The sequence below is a fragment of the Papio anubis genome, chromosome X (assembly GCF_008728515.1).
Source record: "Papio anubis isolate 15944 chromosome X, Panubis1.0, whole genome shotgun sequence".
In the NCBI taxonomy this organism is placed as follows: domain Eukaryota; kingdom Metazoa; phylum Chordata; class Mammalia; order Primates; family Cercopithecidae; genus Papio; species Papio anubis.
Genome location: NC_044996.1, coordinates 21,639,731 through 21,650,408, shown reverse-complemented (window position 1 = coordinate 21,650,408; position 10,678 = coordinate 21,639,731). Strand labels below are relative to the sequence as shown.

The window sequence follows — 10,678 nt, the reverse complement described above, 5'->3', positions numbered from 1 at the left end:
GAGAATAATGGCATTGCAAAGATGTCCACATCCTAATCCTTGAAAATTTAATATGTTGTGTTACAAGACATATAGGAATTAAGATTGCTGATTTAGGCTGGGCACGGTGGCTCATGTATGTAATCCCTGTGCTTTGGGAGGCCAAGGTGGGAGGACTGCTTGAAGCCAGGAGTTTGAGACCAGTGTGGGCAACAAGACCCCATCTCTACACACAAACAACACACACGCACAAATTAAACAGGTGTGATGGTGAGCACCTATAGTCCTAGCTATTTGGGAGGCTAAGATGGGAGGATAATTCGAGCCCAGGAATTAGAGGTTACACTGAACTATGATTGCACTACTGCACTCCAGCCTGGGCAACAGAGCAAGACCCTGTCTCAATAAATAAAATCTTTAAAATATTGCTGATTAAATATAGGGATATTATCCTAGATTATCTCAGTGAGCCAAATCTAATTACAATGGTTCTTAAAAGTGGAAAAGAAAGACAGAAAAGGGAGAACCAGATTTGGCAGCGTGAGAACTCAATCCAACATTGCCGACTTTGAAGATGGAGGAATGAAGCCACGAGTCCAAGAATGCAGGCAGCTTCCAGAAAGCTGGAAAAGGCAAAGAAACAGGTTGTGCCTTCAGAGCAACTAAGATTGCAGCCCCGCTGACACCTTCATTTTAGCCAAGTGATAATCATCTTGGACTCTTCATCTCCAGGACTGTAAGATAAAAAAAAACTATGTTTTTATAAGCTATTAAGTTTGTAGTAATATGTTACAGAAGCAATAGGAAATGAACACACTGAAAGTCAAACTTTTATTTCCATGGATTACTTGAAAATTTGACCCATAAATTAAGAGAACAAATTTATATACATAATAGCCACTGAGTCACTGAAGAACTTTTAATCTTTTATTTGAAAACATACCATGTAAATACTATACAAGCATTCATAGTGCATTCAGAATTTCTTCTCATAGGGCAACAACGGATTGCAGCCACGGTCCTCCCTGTCATGGATACCCCTACCATCTTCTTCATATTTCATTTCGCCCTGCATTTGGAAGTGCTACATGCTGAAGAGCAGCGTGTCCAGGATGCAAACTCCGTACTAAAATATCAAGCTATTAGCATCTACACACTCCTGTCAAAACAAAACAACTTTCCTTCATTCTTACCAAAATCCTGTTCTGTTATCTATGTAACTGGGCTCAACATAAACTACTCTAGATGCCAAAAAAAACCCACGAAATTTAGAACCCAAATTGTCACTCTCCTCTAAATGCAACTCCAGCCTTATCCTTCAGCTCCTGAAGTACTACAGAAGATGAACAATCACTCATTGTGTCTGTAACACCTTCTTCCATAAGAGTGATTAATTCAATCTATGATATTCCCTCCTATATACCTTAGCAATCTTCAGGTCCCACAGTATATCTTCAGGTCCTTCTAGATATACTGTGTTCTGAATAGAATCTCCAAGCTTTGGAATCTGGTTTTCCTCTTACAGGGTATTACCTATTAATAACTTCCCCACACCACTAAAATCCAACTCACCTATTTTAAAGGACCCTAGGCTTAAGAGCATCAAAAAGCTCTTGGATTAATACAGCTATACTAAAGCCATACCCCATATACAAGGGGGCACATTTCTATTGGTAAAGGTGTGACTGAAAATTCAATCCTATGTTATGTGAGAAAACCTCCTAGTACAAGTCATTTGTTCATAGCAAAGGCACAAAGTACAACAGATTCACTGCCTCAAAGGCAGGAAAAGGTTATGATACAGCGGTGGCACACGCTTGATGGCAAAATTATTAAATCCTCTGGATTTTAATGAAATATGACCACACTAGGATCCATGCATCTTTCCCCAGAAGCAGAACATCTTCATATGGAGTTTCTGATGTTGTGTCAAATCAGTAACAAGTAAGACTTTCAAATCCTACAAGCCCACTTTAAAGCATATATTGCTTACTCATTGAAGGAACAAGACCACCACACTATAAGGTACAGAGATGAAAAAAAAATCTGGAATTAGTCATGTAATGTTGAATGAAGAAGATTGTTTAAGGTTTCAATCTTGATGAAGTCCAGGTAAACAAAGTTCCTCTGAGGCAACAAAAGCGCTCTTCTAAGAAAACTAACATGGCAAGGTGGGCTCAGACCACCAAAGGCCAAGAACTTTCTAGCAGACACACAGGAAATGTGGGCCAATTTCTTAAAAGAAAATCAATCTGGAGATTTGACTTGGCAGTTAGCCTCATCTATATATGCCCAAGAGGATTCAAAAGTTATCGGCCTCATTTTTTATTGCCAGGATCCCAGCAACTGTTTTTTCCACCAAATTGCAGAGTATGATCAGAAGTGATTTTTGTGAGTTTGGCTTTTAATAAGTTCACAAAGGCAAGGCATACATTAATATGAAAAACACAAAAATATAATCAAAACCTTTTACAAAATAAGCAATTTAAATATACAACCAAGGTAGTGTACGTAGTATAGTAGTGCTTCTCAAACTGTATCAAGCATCACAGTCTCCATCAGATTGCTATCCGTCACCCCAAGTTTCTGAATCAGTGGGTCTACAGTGGAACCCAAGATCTTGCATTTCCAATGAGTACCCCCATGCTCCTGGTGCTGCTAGTTTAAGGAGCATAGTTTTAAACCACTGCATTAGAACATGAAAAGAGGCAGGAAGATTGCTTGAGGTCAGGAGTTCAAGTCCAGCCTGGGCAGCATAGTGAGACCCTGTCACTACCAAAAAAAAATTAGCTAGGCCTGATGGCACACACCTATAGTCCCAGCTCAAGCGAGAATACTCCCTCTCTTTTCAGGAGGCTGAGAGAGAATCGCTTGATGCCAAGAGTTTGAGGCTGCAGTGAGTTATTATTGAAGGACTGCACTCTAGCCAGGATGACAGAGCGAGACCCTAACTATATTAAAGTGAAGAAGAACATGAAAAACACAATTTCAGTCTTGTAGGAGAGAAGGATGTTCATCAGCCAGAGCTATGGGATTGAGGTGTCTGTGTCAGGGTTAGAATGGTGATTTCCCCATTAAGTGTTTCTGTTTGACCTTTGGTCCTAGAGTAATTGCGTTTTCATCTCTGGATAAAGATTAGAGTTTTCCTTCCATGGAGGAAGAGGTATCAAGTGAGACAGTCAAGCAGATCTGTTCAAGGAGGAGTACGTTCCTCTTACTCCTTCTGAAGGGTCTCCTCTACTTCCTTGCTCTTAAGCTGGGCATTCTCTTCTCTTTTCAACATCTCTTCAAAGATCTCATTATGCATGTAAAAGAAGATGTACCCAGTGCAACGCCTATCCTCCTGCATCTGGGCCTCCTGGATACCTAACACCTGCATATCATTGTAAGTGAACCAGATCTGCTTCTCAAAGTCATAGGCATCACAGATATAATGGCCTGACTTTAGAGTCTTCCCAAGATGGCTGACAACACTAATGAGCCGGTAGGTATGATCTCCCTTATCGTCATTTCTTTTTGTTTCCTTGACTTTAGATTTTATCTTATCTAAAATGTCTTTGTTTCTTGGGTTCTTATTGGAACCCAGTGCAGGTAGGGAATTCCTGTTAGGCTTCTGGAGATTTAATTTTGCAGGTTTTATGAGGTTCTTTGTGTGCCCCTGGGCACCTGGCTTTGGAAAGCTTCGAGGTAGTGCCTGCTGAGGGGCTTGTTCACAGATTCTCATAGCATCACACTGCTGAGTCTGTTCAGACACTTTTTGGAATCTTTTGAGAATTCTGACATTTTTATCTTCATACAAATCTTTAGTACGATTGATAATGCTATCAAAAGCTACAAACTTACTGGTTTTCATATATTTCTTTCGTTTTGGATTTTCAGGGACTGTTTGAAAGTGAACTTCTGCAAGACATGTGTCTGGGCTGCTGGCAGGTTTACCTCCAGCTTTGTGGAACTGACAAAGTGAGGTATCTTCCAGATATGCCATTAAGTGAGCTAACGGTTCTTTTTCAATGAATGCTCGATCTCCTGAGTATACAGATTCTGGCTCATTTGGTTTAGAATTTTTTCCAAGGTATTTTTGCTGCTGTCTTCTGCTTGCCCCTTTAAAGACTGTCTGGCCTTTTTTTTGTTCAGACTCCGTATCTGATCCAATGTGTGAAGCTAGGATATCTTTGGGTTCCTTTGTTGAAGGCCATGATACACTGATGCTTCCAGAAGTCATCTTTCGAATAACTTTTAATAATTGGAAATCCGTAATTTCTCCATCCTCACTCAAGGGAAGAGGTGGTCTGGTGCCTTCATTGCAATGAGAAGACACCTTTAAATATTTGGAAATGACGACCTCCCGGCCATTCTTCTTCAATGAACAAAACTTATTCAAGTTATAGCGTTTGAGGTGAACGATAAGGATTCTAGGTAGCCTACTGAATGAGTGCACTCCAACAGAAGTCTTGTGCTTACATTTTGCACATTTATACTCAAGCTCTTCTGCTCCAAAAAAAAGATCAAAAGTAGACTGAATAGATGAAGGGCGTGCTTTCATTCCTTGGGGAAGGTTGATGGAGAGGTAATTATTCAGTTCTGTCTTGAGAATAACCTGACCACAAGCTTTACAAGCAATGGAGTGCAACAACTCTAACTCAAAATTAGTAATGACAGGGCAAGAAAACCCATTGGTATCAGGATCATCAGCAAAGATCCGTTTAGGAAAATTATCTTCCCCAAATTCACTTTTAGGCTTCCAAATTGTGTTGAGTTTTTCCATGTTATCTTTCAGCTGATCTAAACAGTGAGCTAAAAACTCATGAGCATCGTTCTGTGCATTGCCATGGAATATCTCTGCAACTGCTGAAATGGCCTTTTTAATATTCAAGAGTAACATCTCCTTGATTTCTACATTATAAGTATCTTTTAAAAAAAGTAGCCGTGCCAAGCACATGGTAAGAGCATTAAGGGGAATTTTACCCCATGGGAAACTCTGATTAAGTAAATCATCAGCAAACGATGGAATCGAAAGTAGAGACTGTAAAACTGCATTCATATAACAGGTGTTTCCCAAATTGGGGAGGCCGTGGCATATTTTCTCTGGAAATAATTCAAAAAATAGTTTTAATTTATCCCACTTTGTGTAACCGTCACTATACCCTGGTTGTAATAGAAATGCCAAAACCATTTTCTCAGTGAGAGCTTGGAGAAATCCAATGTCATCTAGGTAAGGACTTCCAGTAGCGTTTATGATGCACGAAGATTCACATTCCAATTTCTTATTCTCTTCTAACTCTTTTAACTTCAATTGTTTCTTTCGATTATAGCTTACACACCTCAAGCGATCTGCCTTGGATTTCTTGTATTGTACAGAATTATTTTCTTTCAAGAATTCCTCATTCATCTCTGAGCTAGATGAGAGCATTCTTTTCCTCTTCTTGTGCTGATTTTCAGGTAACTCTCCGCAAGTAAGTGTTGACGATTTTGATGTAAGCAAAGGCATCCTCTGAAGGACACCTGTCCCACTTCCTTTTGCTATCTCAAAAGATTTCCTACTTGATTTCTCATCAACTTTGTGGAATGAAGTTTTGTTGATTTCCTTCTGTGTTGTTGTGCTAGAAAAGACATTCCTACCCTTACCAGGTCTCACAGGTGACTGAACCTTGTTTTGATGAACTCTGTCCAGGAATGTCTTCAATTGTTCAGCATCTGTGGAGGATAATCCTTCAATAAACAAGACATTATTATTTTGTAAAGTTAAATGCAGGTGATTTTGGTTTCCTCTACAGGATCTTAGGACTATGTTTTGAATATTATCACTTAGCTGAAAAGTGTTACATTTTCCATTTTTGAAATAGAGCACCAATCTATCTTTCTTCCTTCCTTCCACTGCTTCAATGAATGATTCTTTTGACTTAGACATCCCAGTCTTGCAGTTCCCTATTTGGACAAAACCATGTAGGAATAGGGCAGCCATGTTTTCTTTACAAATAAAATATATGTATCTCCAATTATTGATAATCTTGAAGTTCCAATCTGGTTTGCATGTTCAGCTGTGGAGACAACACCAAAGAAACAGTTCATTAGTTCTCTACACAGAATGATCCTATTTCTAGTATTGGCTTTATACTAGAGTCTAGTTCAGATTCTAGGTATCCAGCCCTTCGGTAAAGAGACCAATGCCTTTTGAGAGCCTTCCATGGCTGCATGAAGGCAGAGTCTTGATTCCCAAGACAAGAACACTATGGGAAAAATCAAGAAACATTCTTTAAACTATTACAGAAATGCTTGGCTTCGACAAAACTCAAACTCTACACTCATACACTACATGTAGTTTCCACCAAAATATTGGGCTCCATTCTGATTAATTTCCCAACTTCAACTGAAATCATGAAACACTTGGAAGATTTTCAGTACATGACTGAAAAAGTATACTCAATAGAGTCTCAAGTGTATGCATACAATATGCTAATCTTCCTGTCACAGAATGACCCCACAGGGCAACTACAATAAGTGAATGAGAAATTGAAGGCACTATGTGGCCTTCAACTCAGTAATAGATGAATTGTTCCTTGATGTCTAGAGGATCTCATATATGGGCCAAAGTAAATCAGTCTACCTCCTTCCAAATCTAGCTATGTTCCTATATTTCACTTAGCACTGGGGAACATCATTACATTCTACCTGCCCATTGACAAAAGTTTAAGAATAACAACTTCTTACCCATTAGATATAAGCTAGTGAGGCTCCTGCAGCCAACTCTGGCCATAAGGCCCACTTAATCAGAGCTAGCTCCCTGTATTCAAAACAAGTGAGGAAAAATTAGATGTACTTAATCACTGAAAATCAGAATCTCTGAAAAACTCTGGAGCCAATGTGAATTACTGAATAAGTTAGCAGATAGCACTACAAATGTTTGCATCAGAAAGTATACATCCAAGAATTAGTTGGAAGCTGTCCTCCTCAATAGTTAAATATTCTTCCTGAATCTTCTCTATGCTATTAACTTGCTTAAGCAAACCCCGTCTTTATGAATAATACTGCAGGAAACTTCTGCTCAGTCCCTGTTCAAATTATCAAAATCTTAAAATTGGTGAAACATAAATTAATGAGATTTTTGTTTTATAAAGTATTTCATCTATCAACCTATGTTCAGCGAAGTAGGGATGGCATCCATCCATATACGAAAGTGCGTATGCATCCAAGTAAAAGAATGATTATATTTTTCATGGTAGAAATGGGGCCATAAAAACATTCAAGCACAGCAAAAATTTAAGTTCTCTGGATTATTTCTATTTCACTGTCCTATTGTAGATGCTAAGTAAGGATTTAAACTATTTCCTCTCCACAAAAAAGGTAGTCTTAATTGTTCCTTTTTATTTCAACAACTTGAGAGAATCTGCAACCATAGAACCACTTGCAGTCTATTTTAAAATTTTGCACCCAACTCATCTGTATTTATCAAAAATTACCATCTTCTTTCTATTGGTAGATGAAATAATCTAAGACCCTCTTGACATTTCTTCTCTCTGCCCTCAGAAATACAGTTAAGAGACATTCCTTCCTCACAGTCCATCCTGACTACATTTCATTCCAGATGAAACGAGGCTTATTTGAGCCCACTGAGCATGGAAAGTGAAGATTAAGAACCATCTCGCTGATGTACAAGCTGAGTGGTCTCACCACTGCTACTTCCCTAGGACATCTCAAGCTTAAATCCTGTTCTTCATTTTGTCTTGACTGCTTGCTTTGAGAGTATTTTAAACTAAAATGTATTGTTTCTCCAAGACTCCACTGAAGAGCACTATGTGACTATTTCATACAACCTAAAATAAACTTCAGCATTCCTCCTCCCTTCTCACCCCCACACCAGATTCAAAACATATAGATGACAGCTGTGTTCAAAAGTTATGAAAGCCAACATGCGTTTCTCTCATTTTACCTACAAACTCCATCCATTCAGTTTGACTGATCAACTATTAGTGCAACACTTCAGACTCAAAGGATAGCCAGACATTCACAAAACTGTACCACTTCTGTCAGATTTGGAGGCATGACCTATGGTGCCAAGCATCTTGTTGTGCAGTTTAAAAAAATCCCTAATAGAAATGTCTGCTCCATCATTAATTTACTAATTCACCCTACATTGGTCTTCATGGTCACTGAGACAGTTGCTGAGCATCTAGTCTATGCTGCCTGCATATTATGATTTGCTGAGTATCTGCTCAATGTTGGGTATTGCAGCCGGTGTTCTCAGGGACACAATGGATGTGAGGATTCACTGTACCTAAATAATTTAGACTCTAAACATCACTGTGTAAACGTCACAATAAAAGAGGGGACTCCTGTAATTTAATGAAGGTTTGTGTTGCTTTTGGAGTATTTACCCTCTGTATCCTCCATTTATATCTCCCACCACTCAGGCTTTCATTATTTCAAGAGGTAGAAGAACTTGAAGACAAATCCGTATACACCTTTCAAATGTGAATTTGCATTTCTCAATCCCAAAGTGTACATTACAAAAGAGTAATAAAAATTAGAAAACAAGACAAAAATTATTTTCTTTCAAGTATTTTGGTGAAATGGATGATGCTTTAAGAAGAGATCCATTTGTTCTGAAAAGTTTAGCGGGAGCTATGGCTTGGAGGCAAATTAATAAACTCTAGAAGGCTTGTTAGGCTCAATGACTATGAGAAACTAACATTTCTATGTCAGTTCTCCTCTGCTGACACGAGTACAAACTGTCATCAATTATATAAAATCGAGTATGTGTTTATCTTACTGAATAGGTGAAGGTCAAGATATATGGCAGTGTGGTACAAGTGGTGTGTGTTTTAATTATTATTTTTTTCTCACAACTTCATGAAAACATGTGAAGAGAACAAAGATACACTGAGAAATCCTGCTAAGTTACCTAAGCAAATCTCATGGAATAGAAATGAAGTACCCATGAAGTGGTGTGCCAACCCATGAATGCAGTAAGTGGAAAGGCAGAGCCACGTATTGGCTACATGAGTTTCTAACCATTTCTGGGTATCTCCAATAATCCCAAGCAAGAGTTTTGAAAAGCAAAACAACTTCAACTCACATTTATTTTAAACTACACTTAGTTTGGTGATCTTGGATAAGCCAATTCCTCTATTAGGGTCCATTAAACACATCGGGAAATGATCATAAAACTCTTTTTGAGGGCTCCATTCTGTGACACTATACTTCTAAGTACAAAATACTTAAGCACATTGGATTTCCCAAGACACGCCAAATAAAAGAAACTTTCTCCAACAATTAGATGGTGTGCACTAAATCTGGACTTGGACACGAGGGGCACAATACAAAAACATATGGGAGGATGGATAGGGAAGGGATATTCTAGGTTTGGCAATTGGGAAGAGAAGATATTCAAAAGGCAGCAAACATCCATTTATTCATTAAATAAATATGTATGGAGTACTAGAAAGCATTACATTAAGCTTTAGGTATAGAAGAATGAAAAAAACCCCACAAAATCCATGCTCTTGAAAAATTTTAATTCTAGCGGGGGGATAGGAAATACAGTACATACACACAAAATTTGGAGAACACCAGATGGTGGCAACTGCTAAAGAAAACAAAGTTAGAGGGGGCGGAGCAAGATGGCCGAATAGGAGCAGCTCCAGTCTTCAACTCCCAGCCAGCTTACACAGAAGACCGGTGGGATTTCGGGCATTTTCAACTGAGCCTCTGCTGCTGATACCCAGGCAAACAGGGTCTGGAGGGACTCAAGCAATCTCCAACAGACTCATTGTTGAGGGTCCTGACTGTTGTTGAAAAACTATCAAACAGGAAGGGGACACTCCACAATTCAAAACTCCCCATCAGTACATCACCATCAAAGACCAGAGGCAGATAAAACCACACAAAGATGGGGAAAGCGGGCAGAAAAGCTGGAAATTCAAAAAACAAGAGCGATCTCCCGCAAAGGAGCTTATACTCATCGCCAGCAACGGATCAAAGCTGGACGGAGAATGACTTTGACGCAGATGAGAGAAGAAGGTTTCAGTCCATCAAATTTCTGTGAGCTAAAGGAGAATTACGCATCTAAAGAAAAGAAATCCAAAAATCTTGGAAAAAAAAGTGGAAGAATTGATACAGAGTAATTAATGCAGAGAAGGTCCCTAAACTAAATGAAAGAGATGAAACCATGACACGAGAAATACGCGGACAAATGCACAAGCTTCAGTAACCCGAATTTATCAACTTGGAAGAAAGAGAATTCAGCCATTGAGGATCAAACGAATGAAATGTGGAAGCTGAAGAGAAACCAAAAGAAAAAGTGAAGAAAAGAAATGAACAAAGCCTGCAAGAAGTATGGGATTGGCGTAAAAAGACCAAATCTACGCCTGATTAAAAAGCCTGCAGTGAGGGGGGGAAAATGGAACCAAGTTGGAAAACACTCTTCAGGATATCATCCAGGAGAACTTCCCTAACCTAGTAGGGGCAGACCAACATTCAAATCCAGGAAACACAGAGAACGGCCAAAGATACTCCCTCGAGAAGAACAACTCCAAGACACATAATTGCCAGATTCACCAAAGTTGAAATGAAGGAAAATCTTAAGCGGGCAGCCAGAGAGAAAGGTCGGGTTACCCACAAAGGGAAGCCCATCAGACTCACAGCAGATTTCCGCAGAAACTTGGCTGCCAGAAGAGAGTGGGGCCAATATTCAACATTCTTA

At 39.1% G+C, this 10,678-nt stretch overlaps 1 protein-coding gene across 1 annotated transcript; it reads right to left on the bottom strand.

Annotated features, from left to right (window-relative positions):
• Window positions 1–796: 796 nt before the first annotated feature.
• On the bottom strand, window positions 797–9,570 carry USP26 (ubiquitin specific peptidase 26). Its single transcript, XM_003919529.4, has one exon. It carries the CDS (start codon window positions 5,939–5,941, stop codon window positions 3,194–3,196), a length of 2,748 nt encoding a protein of 915 aa, XP_003919578.2. The 5' UTR covers window positions 5,942–9,570; the 3' UTR covers window positions 797–3,193.
• Between the last annotated feature and the right edge of the window lie 1,108 nt (window positions 9,571–10,678).